General features: G+C 37.9%; 1 protein-coding gene across 6 annotated transcripts in view; it reads right to left on the bottom strand.

Moving 5' to 3' along the window:
- carmil3 (capping protein regulator and myosin 1 linker 3) overlaps positions 1–4,942 on the bottom strand; it is a 91,622-nt gene extending 86,680 nt beyond the window's left edge. For 5 of the 6 annotated variants that reach the window (XM_031310562.2, XM_031310563.2, XM_031310565.2 and 2 more), the window contains exons 1-3: positions 4,718–4,942; positions 3,112–3,188; positions 2,529–2,780 (exon numbers count right to left, since the gene is read on the bottom strand). In XM_031310562.2, the coding sequence (XP_031166422.2) occupies positions 2,529–2,586 (58 nt within the window). In that variant the 5' untranslated portion in view covers positions 2,587–2,780; positions 3,112–3,188; positions 4,718–4,942. Of the gene's footprint in view, positions 1–2,528; positions 2,789–3,111; positions 3,189–4,717 lie in introns of those variants that run through there. The other variant, XM_031310559.2, reaches the window with a different exon arrangement.
- Positions 4,943–14,720: the final 9,778 nt, after the last annotated feature.

Here is a 14,720-nt window from a genome sequence, read left to right as displayed (position 1 = left end):
TATACTCTAGACCAGCTATTCAATGATGAAGGTATGTTAAGTTTTGAAAACCTGAGAACTAGCTTTGAGGTCCCTAGGACATCTTTCTTCCTTTATCTTCGCTTAAGATCAGCCCTAAAATGTTATGGAGTACCATGGGGGAACAGTCTTGAGATGCACCCAATCATTAAATGTCTTGTTGATTCTCCTGTGAGAGGATTAGTGTCCAGGATTTATGCTAAACTGATGCAAGTATCCGTAGGAAAACTCCCAATACTAAAGAAATGGAAACGAGAGCTGAGCCCGGAGGGAAACGTAATTAATTGGGTGACAGTTTGGGACAACATTTCCCACTGTTCCAAGAACCCACAGGGTTCATACGCATTTTAATCAATACTTTTCCATGACCTTTTCATGACTTTTTGGCAAATTTCTATGACTATGTATTCATGAAAATGTCTGTCGACATTATTATGCGTTTCCACCGCAGGGATTAGGATCTGAATTTAGTTCTGGGGTAGTGTGGCTCAACAGAAGTACATTTTCAGGATAATTGTGTAGCTCAAGCATCCATCACCTTCTGCTCTCTGTGTGTTGCCATTTTCAAACTCCATTCGCTTCACAAACTTCAAGTTAGCAAGCTGTTAAAGCTTTAAAAGTATTAAAGGACAATTCCGGGGTTGAACCACGAACGCCATGCAACCAGTAACATAGCTCAAACACGGCGTTCGTGGTTCGACTGGTCATGACTGTTTTCCAAGATGGCGCCCGCATGTCTACATGAACGCTACTGTCTTTATAATCTATCTTTTTAATAAACTGTCTGTACACTTACAACGTTCTCAATGCTTCGGTTTACATGTAGGGACCCTCATTATGCTACCATTGAAGCGTGGCGCTATTTTGAGCCTTGTTAGTGGTATAGAAATAGCGATTTACCCTCTTCCCCGAAGTCTAGCGTTAGAAGCTAATCACCAGTTTGCGCTAGCTTGTTTCAATTCATTAGCATGAAAACATATCCCAGAGAACGGTCGACTCGGTACACATATGTTATTAACCACTAGGTTCATTTTGCGCAGGAATTGTCCTTTAAGACTTGATTTTGACACATTTTGGACATGAATCTGTGACTCTGTTATCTGAGAGGCTGTGTTTGAAATCTTCCATCCAAATGAGTTATACAGTATTTGAATACAGTTATGTATCAGAAAATGTGCCCATATCTCAGTAAAATCCCCATGTTAAAGCTGTTGATGCGATCGCCGCGTTTTGTCTTTGATCTTCAGCTTAGGTATACTGGTGGATTATTCCTTTAAAGACAGCCACACAGGGGTAAACAGTCACCGAGACAAGCAAACAGCTACAAAGACACAAACTTGAGGACACACACACACACACACACAACCTCTAGCTGAAGAAAACTTATAACTGGGCTATTTTTAGCCTCAGAGAAAGAAAGAAGCAGCCTGGCTCATTTCAATGGAACTGACCACACGATCACACCGGCAGATCGAAGGAAGGATCAGCCGAAGACAAACAGAGAGTTATTGACATTAAGCTGGGTAAGACCCAATCGCTTAAACCTTTTAACACACTGCGCGGCACCCCCAAGGCCTGCTGGTGTGACCCCGGCATCTGTTCCCAAAGGGATAAGAGGGGCAGGAGGGGAGAGGGGGGGGGAAAGAAAAACCAGGATGGATCAGTCCCCCCCTACCACTTTAATTCCTTCTCATATCCCCATTGCCTTTTTGACACTTTGATGGATCTGCTCACTCACCCACCTATCATGAACCCCATGACCTCCCCCCTCCCCATCTTGTCCTCCACCCTGCAGGTGTGTTAATGGCCTAAAGCCGCCTGGCTCTTATCACCAGGCCAGACAGGCAGGGCTTGGCCAGGTTGAGCTGGTCAACAGCAGGATTTAACTCGCCATGTATGGATAATTAGCAGTGAGAGACACACCTTCTTTAACAACATCATCTAAGCATGCTGTTGGTTTGTGTGTGTGTGTGTGTGTGTGTGTGTGTGTGTGTGTGTGTGTGTGTGTGTGTGTGTGTGTGTGTGTGTGTGTGCGGCTGAACCCATGCTGCCTGCTGCACGCAAAGCGCTCCCAGACGCACACCTCCCACGCGCACACACGCAGAAAGATAAAGAGATGAAAACTCCCAATGGATGCACATGAAAGCCACGACGCGTGCACAGCAACACTTACTACTACACTAACCTAACTGACATCAAAACAGGGGCAGATCTTTAGCCAATGCTAAATCAATCGGAAAGTGAACACTCCCGCTCCGACATCGATGGGAGTACAATCTTCACAAGCTTTAACAGCCATGAACACTGGTTTTGCCTTGGGAGGAATTTCCTGCGCTTGCCTGCGGTGATAACTCCTTTTAAATCAAAAGCACTGGAAAGCAGATTAAGAGCAGCTGAGTAAAGATAAAAACTAATCCCACGCGCCCTCAAAGACGTCCTCCTTCCCCTCTTCCCTTTCTAAATAAGAGGTTAAAACATACTTTGTCCGAAAAAGTCGTGTTCGTGCTCACCTGTGATTTCTCTGCTGACGTTGACGAAGCCCGCCGCTGTGGTCTCCTTTGAGGCCATGGTGCGCTCCTCCCGCCGGCCCAGCCCCTTCTCCTCCCTCCGCTCTCAAATGTCCCTTACGCACTTCTTCTTCGTCCTTGTTTTCCCTCCTCCCACCGCGCATGCAGGTGCTCCGGCCGCAGCAACAGTCCGGACAGTGTGACGGGAAGAGATACTGTGGTGCGCACTGGCAAATACCCTAGGAGCGCCTCCGACTTCAACGCTCAACCACATATATGAGAGAGAGAGAGAGAGAGAGAGAGAGAGAGAGAGAGAGAGAGAGAGAGAGAGAGAGAGAGAGAGAGAGAGAGTTGGTTGGTTGGTTGGTTGGTTGGTTGGTGGTTGTTTTTTTTTTTTTCCCAAAATTCAATAGATTATTGTTAAATCTATATTGGAATGTGGGTTATCATGACAGATTACATTCAGATGGTCCAAAACCAAGAGAGTCCCTTTTAACATCGTACAGTTTCAAATTTAATGCAAAGAGGTGAAAGGTCCACTCACTTGTCTCAGCATTGATACAAAAAAAAGATATGTGGTACTTACTGTACACAGCAGGTTTCATTGATGGTCAGTGTATGAATTGGTTCTTGAAGACCCCAGGTTGACTGGCTAAAGGGGATCTGAGATTGATAAACAATGAACAACACATACTGATAACTGGCAGAAATACATTTCCAGTGCGTACTCCCAAATCAGAATGACAGAAATGACAATAATCAATCAATAAATAATCAGACACAAGAGGGTTTCAGCTGCAAGAACTATTACCCCCTGAAGATGTCTTGTAATCCATGATTAACAAGAGCCAAGTCTATCACTGACAACACTCAACAACTTTAGGCTGTAAGCTAATTTAAGAGTAATTTAACCCTCGTGTGGTCCTCAGGTCAAATTTGACCCATTTTCAAAGTTTTTTTTTTTTTTTCAGAAATATGGGTTTCTTTTTAACTAAAAATGACTTGGATGCATGGATGTACGCTGTATAGAACCAATACAACATTCGTCGCAGGTAAAATTAATGATCACTTCCATTGAATTTTGGTTGTTTTATTCAATTTCATAGCATTTGAAAAAAATATTTAAATGTTTTTAATACAGTATCCTGACTAAACTTTGACATAAACCAGTCTGTGATTCACTCAACATCCTCTGATCTTAACTAGTAGTCAAAAAAATTATTTTCTGCTTTTTTAACTAAAAAAATAGGTATGTCATTTAAATTAGGTTTATTGACCATGAATAAAAAAAGCGTTGAAAGAAATGACAAAAACGTTTAAAAAAGTGTCTAAAGCATTTTTTTTTTAAAGCAACAAAAACGTGGGGAAAAGCGCCAAAAAAAGGTCATTTTGAATTTTGACCCGGAAGGACAAGAAGTTCATGCTTAACGGGAAGACAACACAAGGGTTAAGAGCATAGACCGTTCTCTTAATACATCCATGGCATAGACTGTATATTATACAGGAAAAGGTTCAAAGTAATTATTTTCTTGTTTGTAATTGCTATTTCTTTTATGAAGCCAGCAATGTTCAACCTTAAATGTGCAATATGAAAAACATAAAGACATTCTAAAAAGAATAAAGTTACAAATACAGGACAATAAATAAACAAAGAAATTAGTTGACATAATCTAATGAATTACTAAAACTCAATGAATTCATTATGAAAATGAATTATTGTAAAATGTATACATTTTATTATCATTATCATATCATTATTACTCATATTTATTTAAAAATGTCTCTTTCAAAAAAAAAAAATCATAATAGCTTTTTTTCCATGCCACTTTTCATGACAGTGGAGTTGTCACATCTTTTCAGCCATTCAGTTTTGCAGCCTCACCAACCGTTACCAAAATTTAGCCACAACTATGGAACAACATGCTGCTATAATTAAATACAGTGCCCTCTTTCTTTTATTTAGCTGAACAACGCTACACATGTTACCAAAGAATTTCTAATAAGGGCTAATTTCTCTTTGCATTTCCGTAGACCGGCTTTGATGTTACCTAGCGAGCTAGCCAACTAATAAAGTTAGCTTGGTTGGCATATGAGCTTGTATTTAAACTCAGCATTAAATGAAGAGCAAGTGATAGCGGCACGCCGGCAACATCTATTTAACGTTAGCGTTAGCTGGTCAATTCATGGTTTACCTTTGTAGCATTTTGATTCCGAATATGTTCTCATAGAAAGACACACAACTCTTTGAAGAGCAAAACACACGGAGGCTATCCAAAACCACTCCCTTGTTCCCCAATTCACTTCTTCCTCTTTGAGAATGACTTTTCTTTGGTTGTCGTAGCTAGCTAGCTAAATTGAACTAGCTAACTTTAGGTTAGCCCGCTGGGAGGCTGAGGGCCCATGTGATTGGCTGAAAGGGGGGCGGTTATTGATGATGACAACACCGCTGTCATGAAAGGTGACATGAAAAAAAACAGACCTTTGAATAAAAGGTAACTTCAATAACATTAATATGAAAATAATAACATTACAGTTAGTTCATGATAATTATTTTTTTTAATTTGATTCAACTATTCTATGATGATTGGTTTTACTTACTTCATATAGGCCTATTAATATGTTTATTTATTTCGTAATGTTTTTAGTTATTTAATATTGAACACTGTCAGGCTTTTTAAAAATGTTATTAAACCTTTATTTAACCAGGAAATCCTATTGAGATTCAAAATCTTAAGAGTCCTAGCCAAAATAGGATTAACAACAAGGTTCAGTCAAAAAGCATAATACATAACAAAATCAGAAATAAACATAAAAGCAATTACAAAAGGATGAATAATATTTCCAATACAATCATACAAAAGATTTCCATCCTAGAAGCAATCTAAATTTCACCTTAAAACAACCTAAGTGCTGTCTAAAGCCATAAAACAAGAACAATCTGGGCACCTGGATAGCTCACCTGGTAGAGCGGGCGCCCATATACAGAGGCTCAGTCGGCCCTTTGCTGCATGTCATTCCCTTCTCTCTCCCCTTTCATGTTTAAGCTGTCCTGTCATAATGAAGGCCTATAATGCCAACAAAAAATTATCTTAAAAAAGAACAATCTCAAACGTAATGAAACTCAATGAGGTTAACACATCAACATTCTAAAATACCATAAAACATCAGCAGCCAGAAGAGCTTCTGAAAAATACCACATTTTTCAATTTTAGATCAAATTGCAGAAAGCTCCAGGCAGAGGACAGTAGCATTTATAAAGCTCTTTTACCTAGTTCTGTAATGAATCTATAAGTCTGATCCCCAAATCAGACTACCTCGCTTTTTTATTTCCTTCCAGACTACTGATGACAATCTGCTCATGATGGCCCCAAATCCTTCTGCAGGATAAACAGAAAGGTAAACATGTATTGTCTGAATGAGAACAATCTAAACACTTGATCTTCAAAATTATCAAAAATATCCATGATTAGATCACTAGAAAGGCTTTCATGTGTCAAAACATGTGCTCCCCTGTGTCTTCCTTTTTTGACAGAAAATAAGTAAATATTTATTTGAAGAATGTTTAATAGCTCTTCACAGAATAGTAATGGTTTTATTATGTCAGAGCAGAACATTGAGTTGATGCTTTTGATAAATGTGTTTTCATTGCAATATTTCTGTAATGATGTGAGGACAGTGAGGGAATAGAGCCGTATATCAAATAGTTTCATTTAGTGCCTTTCTCCTCAGAGTTGCAAGATCACTACTCATGGCTGTGATTGGATTTGGGATGGAGAATTGGGAGGCCAGGTTGAAGCTCAAGCTGTATGTAACAATGATATATGATTCACCCCCTCATCTGAATGGCTGCCACTTGTCAATGTCATCGCTTATGCAACCCAGTTCAGCTGTTTTTCATAGATGCAGTCAGAATTAGACCAGTATATTTAACCCTTTTTGTCCCATATATCACTTTCTAATGTAACAAATGTGCTCATTAAGACACAAATGAATGGGTTTTGGAGGGTGCAGCTGTGTTTGGTGTGTCATTTACAAAAATGTGCCCTCGAAGCAACAAAAGTGCAGTGTCTGCTACATGCATGCTTCTATGTAAATTTGCGCATGTGTATGAGAGACCTTTGTATCTGCGTCTCACTGATACTTCACCCTGATGAAAGAAGACCCAGTGGGGGGCATTATGCCAGAGAAATAGGGGGTAGGAGCGTTGAAAGAGAAAGGCGGAGGGCCAAGACAGCAAGAATAAGAGGTTTATAGTCTGGGAGACGGTAGCTGTCTCCAGGTTTCATCGGGTTAAAAACTTCAGCACTGTTCAAAGATGCACTTGAAAGGACGTTCCATTATTTATTCATCAATGCAGCATCACATAGAGCGGAGTCGAGAAGCTCAATACGCCTTCAATTACTTGTCTGTTAGCTATATGTGCATAAATCTGCTTACATAAAACAATGCTGGAATAAAAGGTTTTTACAAAGGAGATGCTACTCAGGCAGCAATGTGTTTAAAACAGACAAACCTCATGTGCAAAAGTGTAGGAAACACTCATTTGTTGGAAATCTGTTTGTGCTTGTACTTCTGCAGACATTTGGTAGTCATTTGGCAGGCAATACAAGACAACAAAACATATGTGCATAGAAGAAGTGAGACAATTAACATATCCCAGAAACACTTGGTGAGGGAGAGAGAGAGTGAGAGAGAGAGAGAGAGAGAGAGAGAGAGAGAGAGAGAGAGAGAGAGAAGAAAAGGAGTGTATAATGCACTAGCAACCACATCCAGTCTATAACAGCCAGCAGATATAAAAGTGTCAACACCTGGCAGATCACTGTTCTTCCTGATGTCAGTAATAACTCAAGATGATGCTTTTTTTTTAGATCCATTTCCAACATTCACCATAGGCTGGCTTCTCCTCAGTGTAGGCCTACAGAATGTGCTAGAGTAACACACAGCTTTAAGGCTGTGCAGCAGAGCTGTGCTACACTGCCCTCATCTGGTTGAAAACAGTTAACATCGATCCCATCATGGACACGCAGTTTGATTTCAAGTAAGACTGTTGTTCTATACTAATATATTCTGAACTGCAAGGTGGCATAGGTTGATCTGGATAGCAGTGACTATGTTACTGTTTAACACTTAAATAGATTGCTATCACGGGTGCCCAGATAGCTCAGTTGGTGGAGCAGGCGCCCATGTGTAGAGGAGGAGGGAGGATTACTCCTCGACGCAGTGGGCCTGGGTTCGATTCCAACCTGCGTCTTCAGCTGTCCTGTCAAATAAAGGCCTAAAATGCCCAAAAATTAATCTTAAAAAAAAAAAAAAAAATAGATTGCTATCACCATACCCCAGTGGTGGAAGAACAACTCTTCTTTTATCTTTTATTTAAGTCAAAGAACCAGTACAACAATGCAACAAAATTTAAAGTATTTAAAGTATCAAAAGCAAAAGTATGTGTTCTGCAGAAAAAAATAGTTCTGATGACTGTTATCATATATGCAATTTTTAGATGGTTGACTGATGCATCGCTTCACATTTTTATAGCTGGTTGAGGTAGTTTGAACTACTTAATGTATTTTTGTACCTTTTGTAGTTTAGTCTAGTGGTTCCCAACATAGCATGCTGCCGGATTTGACTAACATCAAGCAGTCCTGTCCATGCCTCAAACCCACCCAATTATCATAAAAGATGAACCCTCCACTCAGATATGTACTTGTTAATGAACTGATGTGTTTATAGATTAACTTGGAGTGTTTTACAGTTGTCAGATTGTATTGTATTGTCAGTTTAAGATTGCTTGGACAAGTGTTACATTTCCTCTAGTTTCTTATCTCTTATTTTCATTGTAACTTTATTATGTAGAATATGCTTTTTATCAATTGTCATCTTTAGTTGTGTTGGGACTACAGGTGCAAATTAGCTGTAGAGCTAACCCCAGCACATTTACACTGATGTTATTAATGCCAATGTTGATTAATGTGCACTGTCTCCTATAATTAAACAAAGTAGCCCAGTTTTATTAATACATAGCCTATGTATAAATATATGTTTTGTGGCTAAAAACAAGTCCAAAGACGTGCCTCTGCTCATCTCACGCACACACACACACACACACACACACACACATACACACACACACACACACACACACACACACACACACCGACCTTTCCGATGCCAGGGGCTGTCTGATGATTTCTATAGCTTTCCAAAAATGAAATTCCAACATTCACATGTGCTGCTCTGATTGGCCATGTGAATGTCTTCCAGGAGAGACAGTTTGAAAGAGTGCACTGTTATCAAATAAGTAGTGGAGTAAAAATTAGGCTAAAATATTTCCCTCTGTCAACAACAAGTCATGTAGTGGTGGGAATACTCAAGAAAATGAGCTCAAAATAGTACTTATGTGCAGTAGTTGAATAAATGTCCTTTGTTGCGTTCTACCACTGCTATCTCACTAGCATTTTTTACAAATGGACTCAAGAGTTTTACTCCCATCTATCTTTGGGGCTTCCCAAGGCCACACATTTTAGTTGACCTTCACAGCACTCTACTTGCGAAAACCGAATCCGCAGCAGCCAGTTGCCAAATGAGCCTGCAAACAGATTAAGAGGGAGTGTGAAACAGCTGGCTACATGGAAACGGCTTGACTGCCTGCATGTGCTGTGCTCCACCAGAGGCTACGCACACCCGCCTTTCTCAGAGTTCCTGCTGTTACAAGGCTTTATTTTGTCTGATTTCTCTTTTTACTGCATTGGCGCCTCAAGAAAAAAATAAAATAAAGATAGGGTGTCAGTGACTTATTGGAAGTAATACGGAGGATCACTTATGAGACCAGAGAGTGGATAACAGTATGAGCTGAGCTCTCTGGCTTTCTATTTCATGGCTCCACTGATCTGTAAATGTCACACACCAAAGAGCTGAAAAGTGTATTGATTGGACAAGATGCCTAAAGGGCTTCACCGTCCTTTCCCAGACATCTTAGAGGTCTTAGATGTCTCATAACAGGCAGAATTTGACATCATGCCAGAATGGGAACTAAGGACAAGACCTTAACTTGAATAATTTTCAGTCAAGACACTCACATCAAGGTTTTAACCATTTATTGCAACAATCATTTTGAGCTTGGTGGTGTGGCTCTGCCCCTAAAATACTACTGACACATATTTCAAAAGGTTTGACAGAGAGTGTCTCTGAGCTCACAGAGCCTCTGGCGCAGCTTTAGATAGAGAATATTTGAATGAACATAAACCCATTGAGAGAAACATCCTAAGATCACACAAATCTAAATGCTTATGCAGGAGGAGGCTGAAGAGCTGGAGGAAGTATAAAGAGGTGGTGCAGCAGTAAGGATAAGTGCCAAGCATTGGAGTATGCAGAAGGAATGGATACCAAAGATATAGTAGGTTGTGGTAATTTATAATTGGACAGTATATAACCTCTATAAAATAAAATAATTATATACGAGAAATTTTATTCTCATTCTTGATCTTGAAACAGTTGTCCTGATAGATTAGTTAGCTTTTATTTTGTCCTTTATTTTTGGTTTTTGAGGGGAAAGCTAAATTAAAAACAGAATCAATGCATGATGCCAAGGACAGTTCCGTCTTTTGTCCTATAAAACCTCACATGTAAGATATTTTTTGTTTTCAAACAAAACGAAAGAAACATTTGGCATACAACCTTTTTTATTCATTGTTTAAGTCCAATATTGATCTGCAAATCTGCACGGCAACATAGCCTAAAACTGCTGCCTTGTTTTGTTGTAGTGATGGAGAATAGGCCTATATTATTTCACCTAAAATGAATGTTAGTCTAAATATATTACACATTTTTACATCAATGTTATTCTTAGTTGTTGAAATAAATAAAGTGCAGAATGTAAAATTACTATGAGGGGATTGCTGTAGTTTAAAAAACATTTGGGAACCATGGTCTAAACTACCACATGGCTCCATTTAGTCAAAATGTAATGTAATGTTCTTGCAAAATATAGTTCTCTGTGCTCAAAACTTACAATTACTCGCTCAGGATTGAGGCACATATATAACGCCATAATAGAGCAGGTTACATATTATTATACCTAGCAGCAACAACAATGTTGAAAGTCACATATACAACCAGCCATATTGACCCACACCTTTTCACTTTTAGAATGTTTTTAAATGATTTCAATTGGCATTCAGCAGCAGGAATGATTATTACTTCCCAGTCCTTGGCATAATAGAGGAAGGCTTTTGACAAATGTGTGGTAAAAGGTAAATAAAGCAAGAGGCAGAGTTATAATGGATGAAAAAGCCAATACATGTGTTCAAGCACCAAGTTTTTAAAAGGGAAATGAAATTACAATATGTGCACAGCTTGCATTAGTTGAGGGAGAAAGTTTAAGAGTGACATAGTTAAGCACACTCCATTTAATTTAACAGCATGGTTTTGAAATAGCTCAAGCGGAAGAGTGGGCAAATGTGTATGCATTTAAGGACGCAACTCAGTGGTTGTTGCAGTACAGTTCATTGGAATGATTAGCACATTCACCACCACAACGCCTTATTATTACAACACCTGCAGTATTTAAAAGTCTCTTAGTGTGCATGTAGTCAATTCACTACTACATATGAGTGTTCAGATATTTGTGACAAGCAGCTTGCAGTTTAACAGGTTGCAGTTATAGAAAATGCCATTGCATCTGCATGACATCAATAACACTGTATGTGCATTTGGAGGTTATGGCTGTTGCAGATAAGGTTGTTTAACAAGGATGAATACTGTACATGCACATTATTGATGCATGCATCTGTCTTTGTTCTTGTCCTTTACAGCAAACAGACACTTTAAATAAAAATGTGTTACATTTTGTATGGGTAACAGCAAAACATCACTGTTCATTGAGAGCAGATACCTGCCAGGAATATAATGTTTGTATTTGGTGAAACATGTAGAAGTAATCAACATTTCACCTTTATTTTATGCGCTGGCCATGAAAACCCTTGTTCTGAAACATGTTTTCACAATTACAATTAGAAAGATTTTAATACATTTGATATTAGATCAAAGTTGGATACATTTAAAAAAAATAATTTTTTATTTAAAAAGTAGTCCTTCAGCTCTTAATAATCAGTTGATGGCTAGTAAGCAGCCTAGTCAGGCATACCTGCAGTTCCTCATTCATTTTCTCATTAATTTTCTTTGCCCATCTGTTCCTTATGGGGCAGGGGGGCTGGAGCCCATCCCAGCATTCACTGGATGTGAAGCATGACTAGATCAGTAACACTCAGTATAATCTGTTGTGTTGTGTATCTCATTCCTGGTAACAAACACAATTTTTATTGCATCAAGCTAAACATAATGCTGTTCTGTTGAAAAGAGCAAAGCACATTGATGCAGTTTGATTCTCTATGGATCTGGATATGCATTCTGAACATGGAAATGAACTAGCACAGCACTGAAACTTAATTTGGTGTGTAAATTCTAAAACAAAACAGCTTACTGTATTCCACTCACTAGAATAGCATCAGTGTCTCCTGACACCACAAAACTAGACTGCTCTGTCAGAAATGTTCACATTTGTAATTTGCATTTACAGTACAGCATAAGATTTTATAGCATTGTGAACTGTGAGTAGAAATTGCACTTAAATATAGTACTTGAGTGAATGTACTTAATTATTTCCCTTTTTTCATCCTTCTTATGTCTATACATACTACAGGTGTTGAAATTAATCAAATAATCGATGCATCGAATCGTGGACATGGACGATGCTGCATCGATAATCGGCTGGGCCATAATCGATTATTTCTGTTTACAATTTAATGTAGGCCTAACAACCTTTCTGTTTACATATTCTGTTATGTTTTGCACATTCAGGAAGTGCCATGTGCTCAGTGCTGTAGGTTTATGTATCCAATTTATTTAGTATTAGAGCACTGCAGAATGTTTTGTTTTTGAAGCTTGAAAAGCTATAAATAAAATATCCTATATGGCTTTAATAGAAAAATGTATTTGACGCATCGTGATGCATTGAGAAATCGAATCGAATCGCTGACATGATAATCGTAATCGAATCGAATTGGGAGATCAGTGAAGATTCACCTCCAATACATACTATATAGCTTTTTATTTTTTTTAACTTTTTTATCATGATATTAAAAATCAGGAGAATCCATTAACATTATCAGGGAGTGTAAAGCACCCCACCTGAATAATAATGCTCTATTTCAGTGGTTAATTATAATGATATCCCTTAAAAGTGATTTCTAAATTTCTAACAATTATAAATTATACAATAATATTTTTTTTACATGTGCCAATCAATATTATATATAAAATCAATGTCATTATTCTGTTTTTTGAAGTTGACAAATTATTTTTTTAATGGATATGAAAACTACCTATGAATGTATATGAAATGTCTAATATAAGGTTTTTAAATTCTACCTTTTAAGCTAATTTGCCTTGTTATTATATTCAATCTCACAATGAATTTGTCTCCTACTTTAACTCATAGTTTCTGTTATGCCCTGTCTTTTATGTAAATACCTGTCTTAAAGGACAATTAAAACTCCTGTCACAGCACTGTGGGGTGGTACATCTTAAATGAGAGAGGTGTCTTTGAATTCGGGCTGCATTGATTTTTGTCCACAAGGTGGCAGAAAAACTCCAAAACCAGCAGACAGACACAGAGTGATGACATACTGTAGGAGTTCCTAATAATAAAGTTGTTATGGCTAACATGTTAGCAAACACTTGCACAGCCTACTTACATATCCATAAAACACAGAGCAACATTGTTGTCTCATTAGAGTCACGTTTCTGGCCACTTGGTAAATATAAATCCAACACTTAATCTCCTTTCAGCTCTGTTTTGGTCTTCATCAACTCCTGAAGGAGTAAAACTTGCAGTGGAAGTCATGCCTAGCTCCAGAAAGCAACTAACAAATAGAATCAAATACTAAGAATTAAATAACTAAATCAAATATAAAATATCCAAATAAAATGAAATATTTTACAAAAGAAACAATATAGCAGTACATTTCAGAGAAATAAAATGAAACAGTGAAACAATGAAAACAAGAAGATTAAAACAAGGGGGATGGATTGTATGGTATGTATAAGAGTTAGTGCTGGGTGATATGGAGAAAATCAAATATCACGATATTGTTGACCAAATACCTCGATATCGATACCGCAACGATATTGTAGTGTTGACTATTGGTGCTTTCACAAAATATTTACACAATGAGATTTTTGATAAATAATAATCAGTAATGTGGATATAATGACGAAGTGGGTAAAGGCAAATAATAGAACAGTTACAACAGTCTGATAAGTTCAGTAAATGACATCACTTTACTGTAATGCAGCCTTTAAAACCAGGAAAAGACAACACTTATGCCATATTACGATATTATGATATCCAAAATCTAAGACGATATCTAGTCTCATATCATGATATTGATATAATATCAATATATTGCCCAGCTCTAATATGGGTTATAAATTATATGTAGTGAGTTATGGATGTGAAAGTCAGTGGTTAGGACCCAGATATATATATATATACAGGGAATGAGTGGAAATGGGCCGGTTATATACTGCCGCATATATACAGCAGATGAGGGAAAGTAGAAACAGGTGAGCATGTATTTGAAAAATACTGGCTGGTGAAGCTTTAAGGGACTCAATTTACCCAGACTGCATTTTATCATCAACTATTTAGTTCTAGATCTCATTTGCTTCATTTAGCAAACAAGGTCAGTTGAGGAGATTTCTTTAAAATAATAAAAGCAGAGTCTTGTCCTTTATGGCCTCTATTTATTTTAAAGGCCCTACAGTTTTATTAATTTTTACTAAGAGCTTTGTGTTATACAGTACAGTACATCTTCAAGGTCAGTAGAATGGAACTAGATGATACCTGTTATATTATTCTACTTTTTCTCTCTTTAATACATTTGATGATGTTCTGTATATTTATGCTGGAAATCTTTGCAGGATCGCAATGTCCCGGGGTTCGATTCCAGCAATTATGACCTTCGTTGCATGTCATACCACTCTTTCGCTCTCCCCCCATTTCTACAAAAAATAAAACAATGCTTTATTAGTTACAGAGCCAGAAGAGAGCCGATTCGCACGGGATTAAGATCACAGCCAACCTCCGTAATTATTACAAATGACTAGAGGTCACCAGGTAATACTAATCCTGTGCGAATA

The sequence above is a fragment of the Sander lucioperca genome, chromosome 9, assembly GCF_008315115.2.
Source record: "Sander lucioperca isolate FBNREF2018 chromosome 9, SLUC_FBN_1.2, whole genome shotgun sequence".
NCBI lineage: Eukaryota > Metazoa > Chordata > Actinopteri > Perciformes > Percidae > Sander > Sander lucioperca.
The sequence above is the reverse complement of the archived record's forward strand: the minus strand, read 5'-3'. Positions and strand labels throughout refer to the sequence as shown.